Source organism: Cherax quadricarinatus, chromosome 44 (genome assembly GCF_038502225.1).
Source record: "Cherax quadricarinatus isolate ZL_2023a chromosome 44, ASM3850222v1, whole genome shotgun sequence".
Lineage (NCBI taxonomy): Eukaryota > Metazoa > Arthropoda > Malacostraca > Decapoda > Parastacidae > Cherax > Cherax quadricarinatus.
In genome coordinates, this window is record NC_091335.1 from 18,396,188 (window position 1) to 18,418,924 (window position 22,737).

The 22,737-nt window shown below is 38.0% G+C and overlaps 2 protein-coding genes across 5 annotated transcripts in view; one reads left to right on the forward strand and one right to left on the reverse strand.

Moving 5' to 3' along the window:
* Positions 1-710: 710 nt before the first annotated feature.
* NHP2 (NHP2 ribonucleoprotein) lies at positions 711-7,851 on the reverse strand. Of its 2 annotated transcripts, XM_053789071.2 has the most exons (4): positions 7,817-7,851; positions 7,595-7,677; positions 3,626-3,698; positions 711-1,061 (listed from the first exon to the last, which is right to left on the reverse strand). In XM_053789071.2, the coding sequence occupies exons 1-4, from the start codon at positions 7,834-7,836 to the stop codon at positions 830-832; spliced, it is 408 nt and encodes a 135-aa protein (XP_053645046.1). In that variant the 5' UTR covers positions 7,837-7,851; the 3' UTR covers positions 711-829. The 2 variants fall into 2 exon arrangements, with proteins under 2 accessions (XP_053645046.1, XP_053645045.2); XM_053789070.2 differs by lacking the exons at positions 7,595-7,677; positions 7,817-7,851 and adding an exon at positions 5,693-5,910.
* A 505-nt stretch (positions 7,852-8,356) lies between these two features.
* The window catches only part of chb (chromosome bows), a 788,037-nt gene continuing 773,656 nt past the window's right edge, over positions 8,357-22,737 (forward strand). For all 3 annotated transcript variants that reach the window (XM_053789056.2, XM_053789064.2, XM_053789065.2), the window contains exons 1-2: positions 8,357-8,508; positions 15,800-16,192. In XM_053789056.2, the coding sequence (XP_053645031.1) occupies positions 16,016-16,192 (177 nt within the window). In that variant the 5' untranslated portion in view covers positions 8,357-8,508; positions 15,800-16,015. The remainder of the gene's footprint in view (positions 8,509-15,799; positions 16,193-22,737) is intronic.

Consider the following 22,737-nt stretch of genomic DNA (forward strand, 5'->3'; position numbering starts at 1 on the left):
AGTGAAGACAGGAGGGAAGGAGCAGGGTGAGAGTAATTAGACTTGATCCAAGGAAGGAAACTAAAGGTCTAATTCCTTGAATCAAGAGCCCCTTTGCCTCATCAAGGGACCCTTTTTGAAGAGGAACCAAAGCCATATGTGAACAGTTTAAATGGGTACAAGAATCAGATGAAAGCTACAAGCTGCATAGAGAAGCAAGCAGGTGCATGTGCCCAATCCTCAATCTAGAGAGAACTCATTCAAAATACACCTGTTGAAAAGGCAAGCAGGTGTATGTGCCCAATTTGCAATCTAGAGGAAACCCATTTAAACTGTGGAAGGGACAAGCTGTATAGCCCTTGTGGTTTAGCGCTTTTTTTTTATAATAATAATGTGGAAGGGGGCAAGCACTGTCCTGTTGAACCCTGAAAATTGTTTTTTGTTAGTAGGACCCACTGGACCATTTGGAATGTGAGGACTGCCCCCAGTACTTTACTGTACTTAAAGCAATTACTGAAAAACTTCCAGACACACTTGCATGCAAGTCAAATTAGTACTTGTGATAATACGCATTTTAAGAAACAAAGGCTTGTGTTACCAAAAACTTCACTCAGGATTTCCTTCTGTTGTGAACTGCCTCATTAAAATGGGTAACATTTCTCGAAGATTATTTATAATGTGAGATTAGAAAGACTTAAAAAGGAAAAACAAAATTCACATACAGTACAAAGTTCAAGTTAAACCTTTATTATCACACACATTTTCATATAAAAATCATTTTACCTTAATGCAACATTATCTAAAACACAAACATCCTCAAATACTGCACAGTACTTTAAACAAGAAGGCTCTAATACATTTTTGGAACCTTTTTGATATCATCAAGTGCTTTATTATACAATTCTTTATAGTCCTCATGTTCACGGACAAACACACAAAGAACACCTCGGGTGACTCCCATTGCAGCCCCTAGATCTTCTCTAGATGGAGTATAAATGTATGGCACTTGATTGTCTTCACAAAGAGCCGGAAGATGACACATTACTTCAATAGGTGAAACATTTCCAGCAAATACTACAATTCTGAAAAGAGTTTTTTTTTTATGAAAGTCTACCATCAAAATTTAAAACCTGCAAGACAAGTCTTTACTACATAAAAAATTTATTTTTACATGAAATTTATTCCTAGATGTACAGTGGACCCCCGCTTAACGATCACCTCCCAATGCGACCAATTATGTAAGTGCGTTTGTACGTGTATGTTTGGGGGTCTGAAATGGACTAATCTATTTCACAATATTCCTTATGGGAACAAATTCGGTCAGTACTGGCACCTGAACATACTTCTGGAATGAAAAAATATCATTAACCGGGGGTCCACTGTATTAGTATGGGAGAATAGAAGGCATTTAGATTCTATCTTAGTAAGAGAAGCAGGTCCAAATCCTTAGAACAAGAGTTCCTCATTTGCATAAGAGCCCCTGTTGAGGGGTCTTTAACCCTTTCAGGGTCCAAGGCCCAAATCTGGAGTCACGCACCAGTGTCCAAGAATTTTCAAAAAAAAAATTTGTTATTTTTTCTTATGAAATCGTAGAGAATCTTTTTGTGAAGGTAATAAAACAAAAAGTACGAAATTTGGTAGAAAATTGACGAAATTATGCTCTCACGAATTTTGATGTGTCAGCGATATTTACGAATCAGCGATTTTGCCGACTTTGACTCCCATTTTAGGCCAATTACCTTATTCCAATCAACCAAATTCTTAGCTATTTCACTAGTATTACTTCTATTCTATCGATTGAGCACAAGAAATCGCCAAGTCAACTGTTTCAACTACAAAATAAAGTGATCGGAAATTGTTAATTTGGCCAATTTAACACAAAGTTCAAAATATTCCAATTTCAAAATAGGGTCCAGAATAAACAATGTAGGCATTCCTGGCACTAAACTAACATTTCCTCTGTTCATTACTTATGTTTTGAGGCTTTACAAATAAATTCCATTTTGATTTTTTATTCACATAATGAATTTTTATTCACACCAAAAAATAGAAGATTTACTGTTATTCAATACTGTAATAATTGTATAAATATCATCACCATATTTGTGAATGTATATTAGACCCACCAGCTGACGTGTATTAGATGTGTGAGGTCGTTTGTTTACTCTTGAATATCGGCAAAAATTTAACATTTCCGCTACTTTGAGCTCAGTTTCAAGCCATTTCCAGTGCTAAAACCAATCAAAATCATCTCTATTTCTGTAATATGTCTTCCATTCTATCAAATGAGACCAAGAAATCGCAAATACAACTATAAAAAACATACGAAAAAACACTGCAAAGTTGCTGTTTTAATCGAAAAATCATGATTTCATTTTTTTTCTCTCATTATACACAGTGTGCTGCAGGATCTGTTTTATGTGGTGCACACATACCACATAGATGTATTCTCTCATATCTAGGCCCAAATGTACCACTCACAGTTTATCAGAGTGAGCTGAGCTCATGGCGTAGATCTACGGTTTGGACACTCACCATAAAGCCGTAGATCTACGGGACGGACCCTGAAAGGGTTAACCAAACTAACAAACCTTTTAACTGTAACCAAAGTACTGTACTAATACACAAGTGATGACTACATCCAATGTACTAGTATGCCAAATTTTTTCAAGCTTTTAAATGTGCCATCTGCCAATATTTTTTTTACCTCAGTACAACTGTTTGGGTCTCCTACCTCTTGATGTCTTTAAAAAATCTAAGACCAGACAGGTCCATGCAGTGCATCATGGCTAACACTGCCTAACTAGCATAAGTAAACAATGAAACCAGGATCAGTTCTGCCACCAGCTTCCCAACCAGCAAACTGGGAGTGGAATTGGTAAGAAGATATCGTATTCCAAATTTATCACAATTTCATAATTATTAACAGTGTAACTCAGGAAAACAATAAACTATGTAGATTTAACCTAGGATAATCCAATACAGTAAGTGTGACTAATTTCCGTGTTTCAATGAGTATTACAGCTGTTGGCAATATGCTATTTCATCTTGGCTATTATTAGACCCTTGTTTGGGTCTAAAAATGCATATACTGTAACATTTGTAAAGAATATGAAGCCAAGTATAAAAGATTGTTTACTTATTGACAATTTTTGTTAATCACATCACTGAATATAGATAAGAGTGTATATACTCAAAAATTACTGCTTGTCATTTAAACACTTATACAGTGGTACCTTGCAATACGAACAGCTCTAAACTCGAACAATTATATAAATTTATTTATGTACAAGTGCTTTTGTAAGTGTATTTTATGGGGGTCTGAAACGGATTAATCTAATTTACATTATTCCTTATGGGAACAAATTCATTTGGTATCGGCACTCAAACAGCCTTCTGGAACAAATTAAGTTCGTATCCCAAGGTACCACTGTATAACTGTAGTGATTCTGTGAATTCATATACCGAATCATTACTAGCAAAAATTAAGATATGTAAGATGGACTCAGACATGATCATTATATTTCTATTAATGAGAATCTTAATAATACCCTCTAACGACTATACCTTGTTCATAAATTTATAAATTTTAAACCTTAATATTTTCTGCAAACCAAAAGAAATCAAGATAAAGATACAAACTTACCCTTTCATTCCTTTCCTAAGCCACTTCTGCACCCCTTTCACACTAGCTTCAAGGTATGTTTTATGAGTGGAAGCTGGAATAAAATGTTTTATGTTTATATTTACTCTACAGTCTATGAATACATGTATATCAATAAATAACAGACATATATTTAAGACTGTACAATTACATTCAAAAGGATCACTTTTACAATAAAAATACTTTATCTCATTAAAAATTCATACAGGTGCCTGTTTAATACTGACAGTTATCCTGCAGATAAAATAAGTCAATAACTCAACATGTAAATTCTGACATTATAAAACTGCACTTTGTATTGTTTAACATGAATGTGAAAGGCATTTAAATTTAATTTCTATTAAAAGTGGTATAAATCTTCCAAACAAAGCTTACAAAAGTGAAATTTAATAATTTTACACCACATACGCATGTACATATACGTACTTAAATACTTGTATCCTTATTTATTTATACGTATACTGTGCTTACTTACATATTTACATTACATATTTATTTATGAAGGGATATGGGTGTGAAGCATGGGTGATGAATGTTGCAGCGAGGAGAAGGCTGGAGGCAGTGGAGATGTCATGTCTGAGGACAATGTGTGGCGTGAATATAATGCAGAGAATTCGTAGTTTGGAAGTTAGGAGGTGCGGGATTACCAAAACTGTTGTCCAGAGAGCTGAGGAAGGGTTGTTGAGGTGGTTCGGACATGTAGAGAGAATGGAGCGAAACAGTGACTTCAAGAGTGTATCAGTCTGTAGTGGAAGGAAGGCGGGGTAGGGGTCGGGCTAGGAAAGGTTGGAGGGAGGGGGTAAAGGAGGTTTTGTGTGCGAGGGGCTTGGACTTCCAGCAGGCATGCGTGACCGTGTTTGATAGGAGTGAATGGAGACAAATGGTTTTTAATACTTGACGTGCTGTTGGAGTGTGAGCAAAGTAACATTTATGAAGGGATTCAGGGAAACCGGCAGGCCGGACTTAAGTCCTGGAGATGGGAAGTACAGTGCCTGCACTCTGAAGGAGGGGTGTTAATGTTGCAGTTTAAAAACTGTAGTGTAAAGCACCCTTCTGGCAAGACAGTGATGGAGTGAATGATGGTGAAAGTTTTTCTTTTTCGGGCCACCCTGCCTTGGTGGGAATCGGCCAGTGTGATAATAATAATTCAGGGAAACTGGCAGGCTGGACTTAAGTCCTGGAGATGGGAAGTACAGTGTCTGCTCTCTGAAGGAGGGGTGTTAATGTTGCAGTTTTATAACTAGTGTAAAGCACCCCTCTGGTAAGACACTGATGGAGTGAATAATGATGAAAGGTTTTCTTTTTTGGGCCACCCTGCCAAGGTGGGAATCGGCCGATGTGTTAATAAAAATTAAAAATTTATTTATATATTTATTTACTAGTAGGAAAATATAAGACTTCAAACCATTGGGTAGGATTATGTAACAGCTTAGGTCCAGGGGTGGAGAACACTTTTATGTTGGAAGGCCACATTAAAGTTAGCTGTAATCTAATAGGGCTGCGTTCAAGAAATTTTGATCAGATATACTGCAGTGTCAGTTATTTTGTAAAAAGTTCATTATATAATAACTTCAGGAAAAATAATTCATTCAGAAGGTTACACTTAACGTCCTAGGAGGCTGCAGGTTCCCCACCCCTGGCTTAGGATAATCCCACCCAAAAAAGTCAGAAGCGACTTATTTCCATTAGGGTCCTTGTAGTATCTTAATATTTCAAGCCTTGCTGTAGGATACAGTAGAAATCACTCATGATTATAACCTTTAAAATTAAAATAGCTAAGTAACTGAACTGTGTAAACGTCCTGCTAAGTAATTCTACCGTGTGAAAATCCAAAATATATATTAAGATTAGTTCCAATTCCTTGAATCAAGTCCTTCCCGGCATCAAGGCACCTCAATAAAATAAGTCAGTCTGACTATTTTGAGTTATCCTAGGTAATTTACACTATGTATGATAATTATGCTTATGTTTATCTGTACCTAAATAAATTTACTTCCAAGAAGGGTTAATGTTTAACGAGTGAGCAAGAAACACACGTGTACGACTCACATTTCTTGATTAGTTTATAGAGTCTGCCAGCCACTTTCTTGGAGGCCATGGGCTGTGCTATGATGCTAACACACTTCACTTTATCTTCATAGCTAACTTCACCTTGCTCGCCTTCAATAACCTGGCTATTATCAAGGTCTTGCTCATCTGCCTTGTCCTTGTGTTTGCCCATGATGCTACAAGTGAACAATAACAGCAGTAAAGTGAAGCTCGGAAAGCGAGCTCCTCCAGCCTCGTTTAAGTAACTTTATTTAAATATGTAAACAAACTTTGTTTTTGTGCTGCTGTACAAAATAAAATATTAAGTATAAAAGAAAGCCACTAGCATTCAAGTGAAGATTTTGGGATCAGTTCCAAACAATTCCGGACCAGTATGCTGTGCTGACTTATTTTCGCTCTCAAGAATTCTTCAGTCTGCGCTCCAGCATTCTGTAGTTTCCCTACGATCCTACGAGGGGAACTTTTACCTTCTGCAATTGTTATCTGTGCTCTTCCACGATGTATTCACATCTCAAGGATTTTCCAGGTGTAGATTATAATGTATATTTCTCGCCTGCGCTCCAGTGAGTACAAATCAAGTGACTCCAAGCGTTCCCAGTAATTAAGGTGTTTGATGGAACTTTTATGTGCAGTAAAGGTTCTCTGCACATTCTCTAGATCTGCGATTTCACTTGCCTTGAATGGAGCTGTTAGTGTACAGCAGTATTCCAGCTTGCAGAGAACAAGTAATTAAAAAAAAAAAAAGATCACCAATGGCTTGGCATCTCTTGTTTTAAAGGTTCTCATTATCTATCTTATCATTTTCCTCGCAGATGTGATATTGACACTTGTGATCCTTGAAGGTTGGATCCTCTGACATTAACACTCCCATGACCTTCACACTGCTTTTCCGCTCTATTGTGTGATTCGAGTTTGTAGTATACTCATTTCTAGCTATTATTTCCTCCAGTCTATCATAGCAGAGCAGCTGAAATTTGTCCTCAATGAACATCATATTGTTTTCCGTTGCCCATTGGAAAACTTGGAGATTTAAAGTCCTCAATGGAAGACAGTCTCATGCAAATTCTAGTATCGTTTGTAAAGGATGACACGGAGCTACGGTTTACATCTCTGTGTCTGATACGAGGGTGAAAATGTGTGTAATTGTATTTATGTGTACCTGAACCTAAATAAACTTTACCGGCCGAGCTACGGGACACCGTTTGTTTAGGTGCAGGTCTATGTAAGTATAATTATCATACATAGTAACTTACGTGTAAATTGCCTAGGATAGCCCAAAAAAGTCAGACAAGTGACTTATTTCCAATGGAATCCTTGTAATATATAGTTGATCAGGCCCTGATCCACTGCGAGGCCTGGTCATGGACCGGGCCTCGGGGGCGTTGACCCCTGAGACACCCTCCACCTCCAGGTATGTGTAACAATAAAGAATAACTCACAACACTGTTGGCTGGAACGATTAAATAATGGAAAGGAAACAGACGACGTTTCGGACCGTCCTGGACCATTCTTACCAAGCTGTGACTTAATGATCCAGAAGGAACTGAAACGTCATTCACAGTTTCTTCTAGAAAGTGTATACCTGGAGAGAGAGTTCCGGGGGTCAACGCCCCCGCTGCCCGGTCTGTGACCAGGCCTCATGGTGGATCAGGGCCTGTTAGCCAGAATTCAAATTATATGTAAAAATGCCTCTAGTCCTTCTCACAGTCTTACACGGTAAGATAACTCCAGTCCTGCTGGAAGTCTTACTCTGTAAGAAAAACCTGCAGTTCTGCTGGAATTTACATGTTATGTAAGAAAACCCCAGTCCTGCTGGAAGTTACATCCAGTGAAAGAAAACCACATTCCTCAAAGAAAACACTAGCCCCTTTGGAAGTCATTTCATGGATATAACACCAATACCTAAAGAGAAAGAGCAGCAGAGGCAGCGGCAGCTGCGGCGCCGGCAGCGGCTGCGGCAGCGGCTGCAGCACCAGCAGCTTGTGCTGCAATGTGAATAATTTTTTGACGGCACAGCAAATATATCTATTAGGTTGAATTAGCTTATATATATATATATCAATTAATTTTAATAAACTTATTCTTATTTGCATCACTTTGCAAATGATGGTACTAAAAAATTACCATATATAAAGCTGTGACATTGTGACTTATCGTGTGGGCGGGAAATGCAAATTTCCTGTTGCTGGATGATGACGATTGCGGCTAGTGAGGTTTATTTCTTTGGACAATACAGCTTTATTTCAATTACTTTTCTTTCAAATAATGTTGGAATTACATATATTATTTAGTTAATATACAGCTTTAATTTATCCTGGCCGCTGCAGATGCATCTTGCAGATTCTGACGTCAGAGTTTGGGCTGACAATATATGGTCAGTGAACATCACATTACAACTTAACTCTTTTCTAAGTAATATGATAAAGAATCAGAAACTATCCAGGCCTAAATATAGGGATTCAAGGCTCAGACGATAGTCATGTGGAAAGTTTTCAAATGTATTGCACACATTGCGCTATGTGAATTTAATGGTTAAATCATGTTTAACTACAGATCTACATCAATATTATGGGTGTACGAGAATAAATTAAGTGTAAATACAAAGGTTTAAGAAGTGTTATAGTTGTCTTTTGTTGTGTGTGGCGCCATCTATGCTGGCCGCCCACCACACAGGTGTTGCTCAAGCTGATGGTTCAGTTTATTTTTGTTATGGCGGAGATCGTTTATGGGATTGAACAAATGCTTGCAAAAGTGCTGATATAGAGATGATTTCAGAGTGGAACATGATGAAAATATCATAGAAAACGTTTTATTAGGTAAGGTTTTATTATGTGTGGAAAGATTGGGCGTAAACAAGCTCTTTGAGTGAAAATCTTAAGAGGTTGATGAGTCAACGAGGGTTGGGCAGACGATGTTGGAAAACATCTTAAAACTAGTGCTGTATTTTGTAATAGACCTTACAGATATTAGATTATTTGTTATATACAAGTGAAGTAAGTATATCAGCGCTCTACGAGGTTGTAAAGATAAACGGCATGTTTAAGTATAAAAAAGTTTTAAGGAAGGGCGTGGAAAAGTTTCTCGTTTAGAGTGAAAGTGAGGAAAAACAAAATAATATTAGTTAAGGGGGTAAATAAGTAATTACATAATTATGATGATAGCTTACGATAATGTGATTGCATGGTTTATTAATATTCCGAGGTGTTGCGATAGTACAAGTGAATTTCTTTCAGTATTGACAGGGTGTGTTCATCTACAGTTATAACTTCCTAAATACACTGATAGTTTGGTGTTTTATCTTAGGGAATAAGTATCTTTAGTATTGTCTTGGTTAATTGTAGCCTTATTGAACCTTATTTAATCAAAACATTAAGCTAAAGAAACTTCAAAATTGATTTGTTTATTAGCTACCTTTCTTATTGAATATACGATTGTAGTTAACTATATAAGAAATCCTACTTAATAATCTGTCTAAATCATAAGTAGTCTTTAAGTGTTAGGATTAGTTTTCTTGAAATGCATCATATATTAGTGGCTTTCTTTTGTGCATATCATTGTTTCATTACATGTCAACTACATTATTTTGTACCACATAAAGAAATAAAAACTTGTATTTGTAGTGATTGATAATTGTAGTGTCTTGTTAAATTCTCATTAACATGAACGTATTTGTTGATTAATATAAGTCACCCTTAGTTGTGAAATATTTATTAGTGTTGATCAGTTTTAATTAGGACTGCAGCATTGCACTATCAGATTTAAATGTTGAGTATTGTTTTTAAATATTTAGAATATTTGATGCCTTTAGATGTTTCATCTGCTTTAGGTTCTGTAACTGTGATGGTTATTAACACTATTACTCTGTCAGTTTCTTCACTTTTGAACATAGCAGTTGAGTGTCTACCAAAACTACTATCCTCACCATTTCTGCTATTCTAACATACAAATCAGTATCTGCTTTCCAAAGTTCTCTTCCCATCCTTTGATTTGTATTTTAGCCCCTTTATAATGCATATAACACCACACTACTTCGTAAGAAATCAGTACAGTAATTGGGTTCATTGGGAATTTATCTGATATTACTCTTCCCCATGGAATGTTTTGTCTGTGTATAAACACAAACCATCCTTCTGAAATTTTCATTTCTGGCAGTGGAATAATAAGTGTGTAAGAATAACCACAATGTTGCATACATAACATATTGGTTTTTTCCACCTAGTGTTTGTAGTGTTGTACATATGTCTATTCTTGTACACACCATTATTAACCAGCTTAGCCCAGCCTCAGCCATGCATTATTTATTGTAACTTTACATCCAGTTCATGATGGTTTGATCTCTCTTGGTTTCATTATACTTCAGTGCTTCTGCTGTCTGTGTTGCATGATCTGCCATATCAATGAACAAATTTGTTACTGTGTAAGGAGGGGGGCCTTTTTTCCATTCCCAATGTTCTTGCTTCCTTTCATCTGCCCTTTCATTGCTAGTTATCCCTACGTGGCTTGGCTCAAGTCCACTCACTGTACACCAATTTCTGTTAGCTTGTTTTATTTTAATCACAATGTATTGTGTCCTACATCTAGAAGATTATGCAGTTCACTCATCCAATCACAGAATAATATCCCTGATTGTACTCTATCCATCATCTTATAGAATAGCATTCTTTCTATGTATTATAACTGCAGTATACATCCTGGAATGAGGTGGTAACCAATATACCTCACTGTAGTCTTGTTCTGTTATAAATGTTGTTGCTGTCCCTGCCGGTATTGAGTCTAGCTGCACAGATTTCATTCAGCTTAACCCTTTCAGGGTCGACAGGCCCTCTCCCAGACTTGTTCTCAGGGTCGCCCAAATTTAAAAAAAAAATTATTTTATGAAAAGATAGAGAATCTTTTCCCGATCATAATGACACCAAAAGTATGAAATTTGATGAAAAACTTACGGAATTATGCTCTCGCGAAGTTAGCGGTCTTGACGATGTTTACGCATCAGCGATTTTGCCCAATTTGAGCCCTATTTCGGCCAATTCCAGTGTACTAGTCGACAAAAATCATAACTATTACGCTAGAACTCTTATTTTTTCTATCGAATGAGTACAAGAAACCACTCATTTCCCGATTTCAACTATCCAATACAGTGGTCAGAATTTAGCAATTTTGCCAATTTCACACAAATTTCAAAAGATGCCAATTTCCGAATAGGGTCCAGAATAAACAAGAAAGACATTCCTGGCACTAAAATAACATTTCCTCTGTTCATTAGTCACGTCCCCACGCTCCTCTTACATTCTTTTGCTTTCCACTTTGAATTTTTATTCTCACAAAAAAATAGGATTTACTGTTATGCAGACTACCGCATTAGTGTAGAAATGGTATAGATAATATCAGCGCACTTGTGAAAGACTATTAGACTCCCCAGTTGACGTGTATTGGACGCATAGCATGATTTGTTTACTTTTGAACTTTGGTAAAAATCGAACATTTCTGCTACTTTGAGCTCAATTTCAAGGTACTTTTCATTGTAAAACCAGTCAAAATCATCTCAATTTCTGTAATATGTCTTCCATTCTATAAAATGAGACCAGGAAAGCTAGAATCCAACAATAAATACCATACGAAAATACAGTGCAAAGTCGCTGTTTTAATCCAAAAACACGGTCAAAGATTTTTTTTCTCATTACGCACTGTGTGCTGCAGGATTTTTTTTTATACTGTGCACACTGACCACATAGACCCATTCTTTCATATGTAGGCCTACCAGCTTTCTCTCACTAGATTTGAGGGCGATAGAATTTAGGTGTACCAGTACGTCAAAAACCCTGGGGCGTAAGCCGTACTAGTACGTCCGAAACCCTGAAAGGGTTAAATATGATTTACGTAAATTCTCCAACATTAAAGGGGTGTGCACTGGAGACATTTGTATTAGGCTGATGGGAAAATGGGAAAAGGCTTATTTTGGTAAACAGACAAACCTAACCTCGCATAACCTAGCTATGTGAGGAAAAGGAATACATGTAATTTCAGGTTAGATTAAGTTAGGGTGTTATGTACTGGACTGTATTACATTAAAATTTGTTAAAAAAAAAATAGTTTTAATCCTTTTTATCCATAATATGTGTACAATGGAACCTCTGCTTACGAGTGCATCCACGTGTGAGTTTTTCTAGATACGAGCAGTTGCTCGGTCGATTTTTTGCTTCCATACGCGAGCAAAATTTCCAGATGCGAGTGGGCCTCAAGGGAGGTTCCTTGATGCTGGTGTGGGGCTTTTGCTCTTGATCTAGGGAATTGGATCTCACTTATTTGTTGGACAGTCTCATTGAAACTTGGGCAATGTATGATGCCTCTTAACCCGTAAACGGTCCAAACGTACATATAAGGTTTTTCAACATTTGATAGTATGTAAAAAAAGTAGATTGTCATTTTTTTTTTTTACATTTGAAAATGTGTAAAAAAACTTTGATCTACTTTTTTTTTTTTTTTTTTTTTTTTTGTTATTGAAAATGTCAAAAAAACGTAGATCTACTTTTGGAGCACTACACATGTGAATGTAGATCTGCTTGAACCATTTACGGGTTAATGTACACCAAAAATGAAAGAAATCGGACCATAAATAATGGAGTTCACATCTCAGCCATTAGCTGCCCCTTAGCAGTATTTTTGTATGGTTTTTATGGTTGTATTCTGTTTTTTTTTTTTTTTGGTCTCAGTTGATAGAATGGAAGATATATTACAGAAATAAATATGATTTTGATTGGCCGGGAATGGATTAATTGCATTTCGATTAATTTAAATGAGGAAAATTGACTGCAAATGAGCAAATCCAGATGCGAGCATGATCACGGAACTGATTAAACTCGTAAGTAGAGGTCCCACTGTACAACTGTCTCCATTGCATATCCAAATTAATACGCATAAAGCACCAATCAGCTAGATTCACTATACGGTGGACCCTCGACGAACAGCTTTAATCCCTTCCAGAGAGCTAGTTTTTAGTCGAATTAGCTGTTAGTCAAATTAATTTTCCCCTTAAGAAATAATGGAAATCTAATTAAACCGTTCTAGACTGCCAAAAGTATTAAAATATGATAATTTTTTCTACATGAAATATACATTTCCTTACACAGAAAACAATGAAACATGCCCAATACATACATAAATACATACTAAAATGACACCTTTATTGAAAAGTATTATTGTATGAGACACTGTTTTTCTTGAACACTGGGATTTTCACAGTGATACACGAGTAAAGGCTTCACTTCGCAATCCCCACTAGCATTACAACAAAACATGAGAGTTAAGTCTTTCATAGGCTTGTGTCCTGGGAGTGCCTTTTCCTCCTGAGTAATGAGTAATGTAGGTCCTGTTTGGCATTTTCTTCCAGAACAGGCCATTTCATCACAATTAAACACTTGTTGGTGTAGGAATTTTTCAGCTTTGCCTTGCCTTATCACACTGTATGCCACTACAATTCTTAAATCTCTCAAACCAACCTTTGCTGGCCTTAAATTCACCAATATGAGCAGTAGTTCCAGGCATTTTTTCCTGTTCACCTGGGTGTTAGTCGACTGGTGTGGGTTGCATCCTAGGGGACAAGATTAAGAACCCCACTGGAAATAAGTTAGTCCTCGATACACTGACTTTTTTGGGTTATCTTGGGTGGCTAACCCTCTGCGGTTAATTGTTTCTCGGTATTTTCGATCAGCCCCACCAACAATAGTCTCTCCACATCTTCAAGTAGTACAGCTGAGCATGGTGCAGCAGTAGCTGATGGTGGTGCAGCAACAGCTCACAGTAGTACAGCAGCAGCTGACCGTGGTACGATAGTATTTTGATAGTATTTCTCGCCCTTTTTACCACAGGGTTAGCACTAGAGGCTTTCTTGGGGCCCATGGTGGCTTATTTAGCGATTGCAAGCACTAAAACCACGAATAATACGAAATATATCGCAGGTACACGTGGAATCAACCACAACGGCTTGTAAACATTGGCACACCGAGTCTTGGAGTGGCTGGGCCCGCTCAGGCCGCGCTCCAGCTGCATGGACACGTTCGGGACGAAAGCAAGCGTGCGTGAGCGTGTTAGATAGGAGTGAATGGAGACGAATGGTACTTGGGACCTGACGATCTGTTGGAGTGTGAGCAGGGTAATATTTAGTGAAGGGATTCAGGGAAACCGGTTATTTTCATATAGTCGGACTTGAGTCCTGGAAATGGGAAGTACAATGCCAGCACTTTAAAGGAGGGGTTTGGGATATTGGCAGTTTGGAGGGATATGTTGTGTATCTTTATACGTATATGCTTCTAAACTGTTGTATTCTGAGCACCTCTGCAAAAACAGTGATTATGTGTGAGTGTGGTGAAAGTGTTGAATGATGATGAAAGCATTTTCTTTTTGGGGATTTTCTTTCTTTTTTGGGTCACCCTGCCTCGGTGGGAGACGGCCAACTTGTTGAAAAAAAAACGTAAATGTACTTTTGGAGCACTACGCATGTGAATGTAGATCTGCTTGGACAGTTTAAGGGTTAAGCAGCAAGTAGTGCCACCAAACAGTAGCGGCAGGTTGGTGTTGTGACTACAGAAATTTGAAATTATGCTAGCTGAAATTAGTGCCGGATTACTGATGGAACCGGATTACTGTTTGCTAGATTAGTGATGGCCAACCTTTAGTAGTATCAGTAGTGCTGCAGTGGCATAAGTGGCAAGAGTTAGAGAATGGAGAGTTAGCAAAGCAATAGTAATAGTAGTAGTGGAGGTAATCTATAAACAAGAAACAAAAAACGGGAGTACTGCAGGAGAGCTAAGGACCTATTAGGGTATGACACAAACCCAGGGGAAAACTTGTAGGAGAGAACACACCTAGGTAGAAGAAAGGAAAGGCTAGGAAAATATAGGAAAGGAGATGGTGAGGTAAGGAGATAAAGATCAGGTCACGTCACGAGTGTTCTGAGGTTTGGAGCATTTGACAATGTATGTAATAAGAAAAGAAGGCATCTACAGAGGCAAAGCCAGGACTAAGATTTGTATTAGGAAAATTGTGTAAAAGGGGTACTTCAACAAGACAGCATCTGTGAAGGTTGGACAGATAAGAGCATTATTAATGTCAGAGGTTTAGCACTTCTTTTGTGTTCTTTAAATCTGTCAGTGTGTGGCCAGTTTCTCCAAAGTATTGGAGAGGACAACAGGAGTAGTAAATGGAGTAGACTCCAGAAGTATCAGTAGCAGGAGAGGTATGAACTAGTTTACTATAGAGGGTATTAGTTTGACAAAGTAAGTTTGATGTCTAAGGAATGGAGGGAGTAGTTAAGATTTAGGAGACTGGAAATACTGTATAGGGAAAGTAAAAAACAGCTTTCACAGGAGTAGAATGTTTAGGAGAGGAGGAGGTCTATCTAGCATGTGAGTAGGCAGAATTTATGAAAATTATAGGGTAGCCAAGGTGAGAGAACGAGCTTGCAAGGAGTTGAAATTTCTGAGTCAAGAAACTAAGGGGTCAGAAATGCAGAGGGCATGGAGAAAGAAATAAGAACACTTTTCTTGACAGTGGGAGCATGGTAAGTAAAGTAGTGAATGTACATGCCTCTGTGTCTTGGCTTGCGATAAATGGAAAAAGAAAAGACTGTCGTCAAGCAATGGACGTACACATCTAGGAAAGGAAGTAGTCACATGTGCATGTTCATCACTCTTACAGGCTTGCAGTTAAGCACACTACCTAACGTTTTGAAGCATCTTTAGCTGAATGGTGTAAGGCATCTCATTGGGAGCAAAGCCTCACTCTTGGACAGCATCTGATGTGGGTTTGAATCCTGCTGGCTGTGATACTTCTTTGTATATACATGTTTCTGCAATGTGCATTGAGTATAATATTGCTTGTTGGGCCAGAACATATTGAGAGAGAGAGAATGAAATACTGGAGACCATGCTTGAGGGTCACTGGTATGTCCGGCATGGTCAAGCAGGCTACCTAACGTTTTCAGGCATCTGTAGCTAAGCCACACTTGTAGACAGTGTCCAAAGTGGGTTGGAATCCTGCTGTCTGTGATATTTCTGTGTTCTTTACTTATTTACTTACCTGTTTACTTAATGTCTTGCTTCTCTCTTTCAGGATTTTGGCTCTAAACACAAGGAACTGAGATTACAGCTGTTGCTGAATCAAGTTGGGAAGCAGCCCAGTGTCAGGGCTAAACATTGGTGTTTGGTGCTAATCATGTTAGTGTGACGACATCTGCTACATAGCACATGCGAAATTTTAGTGATCGAGTGATAATACAGTAGCTAATCTGTTTTGGTAGTATTTTAAAAGTAATAATAAATAATCAAGATGTCACAACTGGATCAGTTCACCCCTTTGCTGGGAACCTCGGATACCCGCAAGAAGATTGCTTTGGGGACGGACATCATCAATTATTTAGAACTTCCATCCAATAGTATTGAATGTGATGACATTGGGCACTTTATTGATGGACTTGTTCCTTGGCTACAGAGCAGCAATTTTAAGGTAGAGTAGATCTCAAAATGTTTAAGTTTTGGAATTTTTTCCCATTGAATTTTATAATTGTTGGTCCTCATTGCCATGGAAGAGATTCTCTTCCATTTTTTTTTTTCACATGTAGTCTTGCAGGCAGGTTTGTGTACATTCTTGGATCCAGCAGTAACGTTTGGCAATTTTTCTTTTCCTAAGAATGTCATTAATGACATTATTGTAATTATGTCTGCTCAGATGGGACAGCCAGAGTGGCTCGGGTATTTCAATAAGAAAACTTTTTCTTCATTTGATTTCCATTTTCTTTTATATGATAACCTGAGAATATCACTGGATTGACCTAAACTTTAAAGCATGTATATTTTAGTGAAACAAAGGTTGTGTTAATATTTACTAAGCTTTGGGTACTGTATACCAAACTCACTACAATTAATCTTTTGACTGCACAGTATGTTTTGGATAGTCTGAAATTAAAAGTAGAGTCAACCACTTACTTAAGTAAATACAGTGAACCCCCGGTTCATGATATTAATCCGTTCCTGAGAGCTCATCATAAACCAAAATTATCGGAAAGCGAATCAATTTTCCCCATAAGAAATAATGGAAATCAAATTAATCCGTGCAAGACACCCAAAAGTATGAAAAAAAAACTTTTACCACATGATATATTAAGTTTAATGCAATATAATAATTACAATAACAATAACAACAATAGAATAATCACAATAGAGTAATTGACACTTACCTTTAATGAAGATCTGGTGATGATTGATGGAATGGGAGGAGGGGAGAGTGTCGAAGTTTTGAATGTTTAGAAGGGGAATCCCCCTCCATTAGGACTTGAGGTAGCAAGTCCTTTTCTGGGGTTACTTCCCTTCTTCTTTTAATGCCACTAGGACCAGCTTGAGAGTCACTGGACTTCTGTCGCACAACATATCTGTCCATAGAGGCCTGTACCTCTCGTTCCTTTATGACTTTCCTAAAGTGGTTCACAACATTGTCAGTGTACAGGTTGCCAACATGGCTTGCAGTAGCTGTGTCAGGGTGATTTTCATCAAAAAAGGTTTGCACTTCAAGCCACTTTGCACACATTTCCTTAATTTCAATAGTCATTAGCACCCTTGGTCTCGATGGGTTGGCGCTAGAAGCTTTCTTGGGGCCCATGGTGACTTATTTTGCAGAAAAAAGCACCAAAAACAGTGATAATATGGATAATATAGAATGTACCGAATGTATCCTTAGATGCGCGCACACTGGCTGGCTTGTAAACACTGGACACGTCTCGTATGAATCGTATCGCATACCGGGTTTTGTAACAGGAACCGAGGCAAATTTTTTGCGATATAACTCTTCGGATACCGGATTTATCGGTTACTGATGACTTCGCGAACCGGGGGTCCACTGTATTTTTTCACATTTCTCTCAAATGCTTTAAGACATATACAGTGGTACCTTGAGTTATGAACTTAATTTGTTCGAGAAAGCTGTTCGAGTGCCGATAACGAACGAATTTGTTCCCATAAGGAATAATGAAAATTAGCTTAAGCTGTTCAGACCCCCAGAAATAAACTTAAAAGAGCACTTACAAAAATACACTTACATAATTGTTCGAGTTGGGAGCTGCTCGTATCTCAAGGTACCATTGTAGTACAGTGGACCCCCGCTTTACGATCAGCTCCCAATGCGACCAATTATGTAAGTGTATTGATGTAAGTGCGTTTGTACGTGTATGTTTGGGGGTCTGAAATGGACTAATCTAATTCACAATATTCCTTATGGGAGCAAATTCGTTCAGTAATGGCACCTGAACATACTTCTAGAATGAAATAATATCGTAAACCGGGAGTCCACTGTATTTCTATTTTGTTTCATAAAAATTTAGCATGTTGTAGCTCATTTTAGGAAAGCCTTTTTTTTTTTTTCCAAAAAACTTAGCCAGTCAGAATTGGAGGAGCATCCTTGACTCTGGTAACTGTCAATATTCAGCAGACTGATTACAGAAATTAGTGGCGGTGAAACATCTGCTGATCTCGAAACAGCTGAGAAATTCATTGATGTTTTTGCTATGATTGTTGCTGATGAAAACCTAACAGCAGGACAAATATACAATACTGATGAGACATCGCTGTTCTGGCATTATTGCCACAGGAAAATATTTACTACAGCTGATGAGAGACTGCTGTGACAAAAACCATTGCTATTGAGGCATATGACACTGGAAAAAACATAAAAAAACAAAAGTCATCCAGCACAGTGCTTCCTCATCCCTAGAGCATTAGTGTCCAGGTCCCTCAATGGTTTCTAGTGTTCCTCCTCAAAGTGATGTCATCGATGATGTACCCTCTCCCTCAAGTTTCTCAGACCTAGCATAATCTGGGCCTGCGTTTTTCTTATTTTTATTTGTAAGCTGTGATGTGTGTTTTTTGGTACCGTACAGGACCGTGTTTAGACTTGGGTCTCATCCACAAGTTGTCCCATTTTATAGATGCAAATATACAAATATTCCAAAATCTGAAAAAATCTGAAATCTGAGACACGGTTCCAAGCATTTTGGATAAAGGATTCTCAACTGTATATAGCTTTGATTATTTATATTTTTTTACACAACCCATTTTGTTTTTGCTTTATTGCATGGCTTATAAATTAAGAATACTGTACCATAAATTTTTGCTCATTGTGTGATCATTGGATTTCCCATGATCAGGTCTGTTTTCTTAGTGGATACTCTTTTCTAATGAATGTTATATTACTAAGGTCAGAGCAACATTTAAAGAATGATTCCTTCTGAAACTAAAGTCAAAATCTGAAACAAAATTTCTTATCTGGAGAGTTTGTAGTGGTACAGTAAGATAAAATTTGTTTGTATTTTTAACCTAGAGGGCTAGCCATCCAGGATAACCCAAGAAAGTTGGTGCATCTTTGAGGACTTTAGTTTCCATTGGTGTCCTTTAATTTTGTCCCCCAGGATGTGACCCACACCAGTCGACTAGCACCCAGGTACCTACTTACTGCTAGGTGAACAGGGACAGCAGGTGTAAGGAAACATGCCCAACATTTCTACCCATGCCAGGGATTAAACTCAGTGTGTGAGACAAAAGCTTAACTCTGGAAAAATTGGAACTACTACAGTAGTTCCAGTTGAATATTTTGTTTAGATCATGAGGATATAGAAGAGACTACAGGTTTTCTATGTGTACTTGACAGGACAGAAAAGCAATAGGTTCTCTCCTTACTCATTCTTTTCTAGCTTATATTACTAGTGGGAATATAATGAAACATCATGTCATAATGAGAACCTTTCAGGAAAGGTTCTGTATACTCCTGTTTCCTGCCAGACTAGATGCAGAGACGAACATTAGTATTTCTTCCATGGAACTAATTCTGAGAAATTTATGGTGAGGGAGGGAGGGGAAAGAGGGAAGGTTCATATAGGATTTGAATAATAGTAATTTGCCAAGGTAGTGCAGTACTACAAAACTGTTTTAACAGCCAAGGATGGAGTTAATATTGTTAGTGGCTTATCAGTTATTTCAGCTGACATGTGCTCTCCTTATAGCAGTTAGTACACCAAGGCACAACAGACGAACCAGTTTGGAGACAAAATAGTTGTTCCAGCTGCTCAAGTGTATAAAGAATGAAGAACTCAAATGGAACACTGTATACATAACTCGAGATCAGATTGAATAAAAGGAACACATAAAAGACTTGAGAATAATTGTCAGCTGAACTTTGTTTCAAAGAACATAAGACAAAGATTGTGACAGCCAGGAGGATGATGGGGTGGGTATTGAGAACTTTCAAAACAAGGAAAATGATACCAGTGATGACGCTCTTCAAATTGCTAGTTTGAACATTAAAATGGTATAAAATACCGACAGGTTGTTAGGTAAGACACATATGCAACAGTTAGGTATCTTTATTATGAAACGTTTCGCCTACACAGTAGGCTTCTTCAGTCAAGTACAGAAAAGTTGATAGAAGCAGAAGATACTTGAAGACGATGTAATCAGTCCATCACCCTTAAAGTTTTGAGGTGGTCAGTCCCTCAGTCTGGAGAAGAGCATTGTTCCATAGTATGAAACAATATGGAGATGAAGTGACAGAATGGAGCGCTATAAAAAGCTCCATTCTGTCACTTCATCTCCATATTGTTTCATACTATGGAACAATGCTCTTCTCCAGACTGAGGGACTGACCACCTCAAAACTTTAAGGGTGATGGACTGATTACATCGTCTTCAAGTATCTTCTGCTTCTATCAACTTTTCTGTACTTGACTGAAGAAGCCTACTGTGTAGGCGAAATGTTTCATAATAAAGATACCTAACTGTTGCATATGTGTCTTACCTAACAAATTGCTAGTGCTCCCTCATTTGGAGTATTGCTCAGTGATGACAGTCCTGTTCAAGGCAGGAGAAATATCAGAACTTGAACAAATGGAGATCATTTATGGCCCACATAGAGCCAGTAAAGCATTTAAATTACTGGGAGCACCGTAAAGTCTTGAACACATACTGTAGCGGAGGAGAGAGAGATACATGATAACATATACCGGGAAAGTACTCGATGGCCTAGTCCCAAATCCTCACACTGTCATAGTAACATATTGGAATGAGAGAGATGGGAGGAAGTGCAAAATAAACCCAGTGAGGAGCAGGGGTGCGGTGGGCACAATAAGGGAACACTGTATTAACATTTGTGGCCCAGACTATTCAACATCTTACTGAAGATATCAGAAACACAGCTGGAACAAGTGTACAAGTCTTCAAGAGAAAGCTGGACAAGTATCTTCACTACAATAGAGCAGAAAAGTAACGTGAAGGACCTGGGATTGGTAATGTCTGAGGATCTCACCTTCAGGGATCACAACAGTGCCACTAACATCTGTGAAGAATATCATAGGATGAATAATGAGAACATTCAAAACAAGAGATGCCAAGCCAGTGATCCTTTTTAAATCACTTGTTCTCTAAGCTGGAATACTGCTGTACATTAACATTTCCATTCAAGACAGGTGAAATTGCAGATCTAGAGAATGTACAGAGAACCTTTATTGTATATATATAAATTCCGTCGAACACCTTAATTACTAGGAATGCTTGGAGGCACTTAACTTGTACTCACTGGAGTGCATGCGAGAGAGATCATAATCTACACCTGGAAAATCCTAGAGGGACTGGTCCCTAATCTGCACACAGAAATCACTCCCTATGAATGCAAAAGACTTGGCAGGCAGTGCAACATATCCCCAATGAAAAGTAAGAGTGTCATTAGTACTCTAAGAGAAAAACACAAGTGTCCAGGGCCCAAGACTGTTCAACAGCCTCCCACCAGGCATAAAGAGAGTTACCAATAGACCCCTGGCTTCATTCAAGAGGGAGCTGGACAGATACCTAAAGTCAGTGCCAGATCAGCCGGGCTGTGGTTCGTACGTTTCACTACTTGCAGTCAGCAATAACAGCCTAGTTGATCAGACTCTGATCCACCGGGAGGCCTGGTCATGAACCGGGCCGTGGGGGCGTTGCTCCCCGGAATACCCTCCAGGTAGGTGCCAGATCAACCAAGCTGTGATGGATATGTGGGGCACTGAGACTCCATCAGCAACAGCCTGGTTGACCAGGCAAGCACCAGACGAGCCTGGCCCATGGCCGGGCTCCGAGAGTAGTAAGACTCGAAACTCATCAAAGGTATATCAAAAGTCAAAGGTTATAATTTTATAAGAATTTTGAAGTATGTCCAAGAACATGAACACGTTTATTCAGGCATTGTTATCGTCGGTTTAAGAATTGTTACCTTTCATATTGTATATCTTTTGAATCCTTTTTTTTTTTATCGTAAATGTATAGTAAGATTTTTTTTATTATGGTCGCTAGGTCAAACACTTATGTTTACCGAAAACAGAAAACTTGATCCGGCACATTGATCCGATGTTTGATAACAGAGTCCTCTGTTTTTATCTATTTGCTGGGCTTTTTTGGGCACCATTTAATAAAAATTTCATAAGAATTGGTAGGAATACTATTTTCATAGAAAGGTACCAATTTTTTTAGTAGTATTTACGAGAGTTGTTTCGTTAATTTGATTATTATTATTATTATTATTATTATTATTATTATTATTATTATTATTATTATTATTATTATTAGCTACATTAAGAGGAGGACGCGCTAAGCCCGTAGAGGTCATACAGCGCCTTGGAAAATTAAAGAAAATCACGTTTAAATCAAGGATGGGGAAGTCACGTCCAATTTCTTGAATCAAGATCCCCATATCGGCGTTACGGAGGTCATAATAGAGAGTGATTCCCTAACACTGGTGAGAGGTAATTTGTGATGAGTATAGACGTTAGTCATGTTGCTTACCCGCTTGTTTGTCTCGCATCATACTAAGGTTAAATACTACAACTTTATTTACCCTCCGGGGTTAATAATCATGATTAACTTTAGAAAGCAAAGCAGTGTGATTTCTTTGTTTTGGTGTTTAGAGTCTTGTGTAGGAAGCGAACGAAAACAGTATAAGACATCTATTTATTGCTATGTGAACAGGGATAGCCGGTGCATA

Excerpts from the sequence above, each read along its gene's own strand:
- NHP2 (XM_053789070.2), bottom strand. The coding sequence starts at position 5,864 with ATGGGCAAACACAAGGACAAGGCAGATGAGCAAGACCTTGATAATAGC. Across the intron at positions 3,699-5,692 it reads CTATAAACTAATCAAGAAAT|CTTCCACTCATAAAACATAC; the intron begins GTGAGTCGTACA and ends ATTTTATTCCAG. Across the intron at positions 1,062-3,625 it reads CTTAGGAAAGGAATGAAAGG|AATTGTAGTATTTGCTGGAA; the intron begins GTAAGTTTGTAT and ends AACTCTTTTCAG.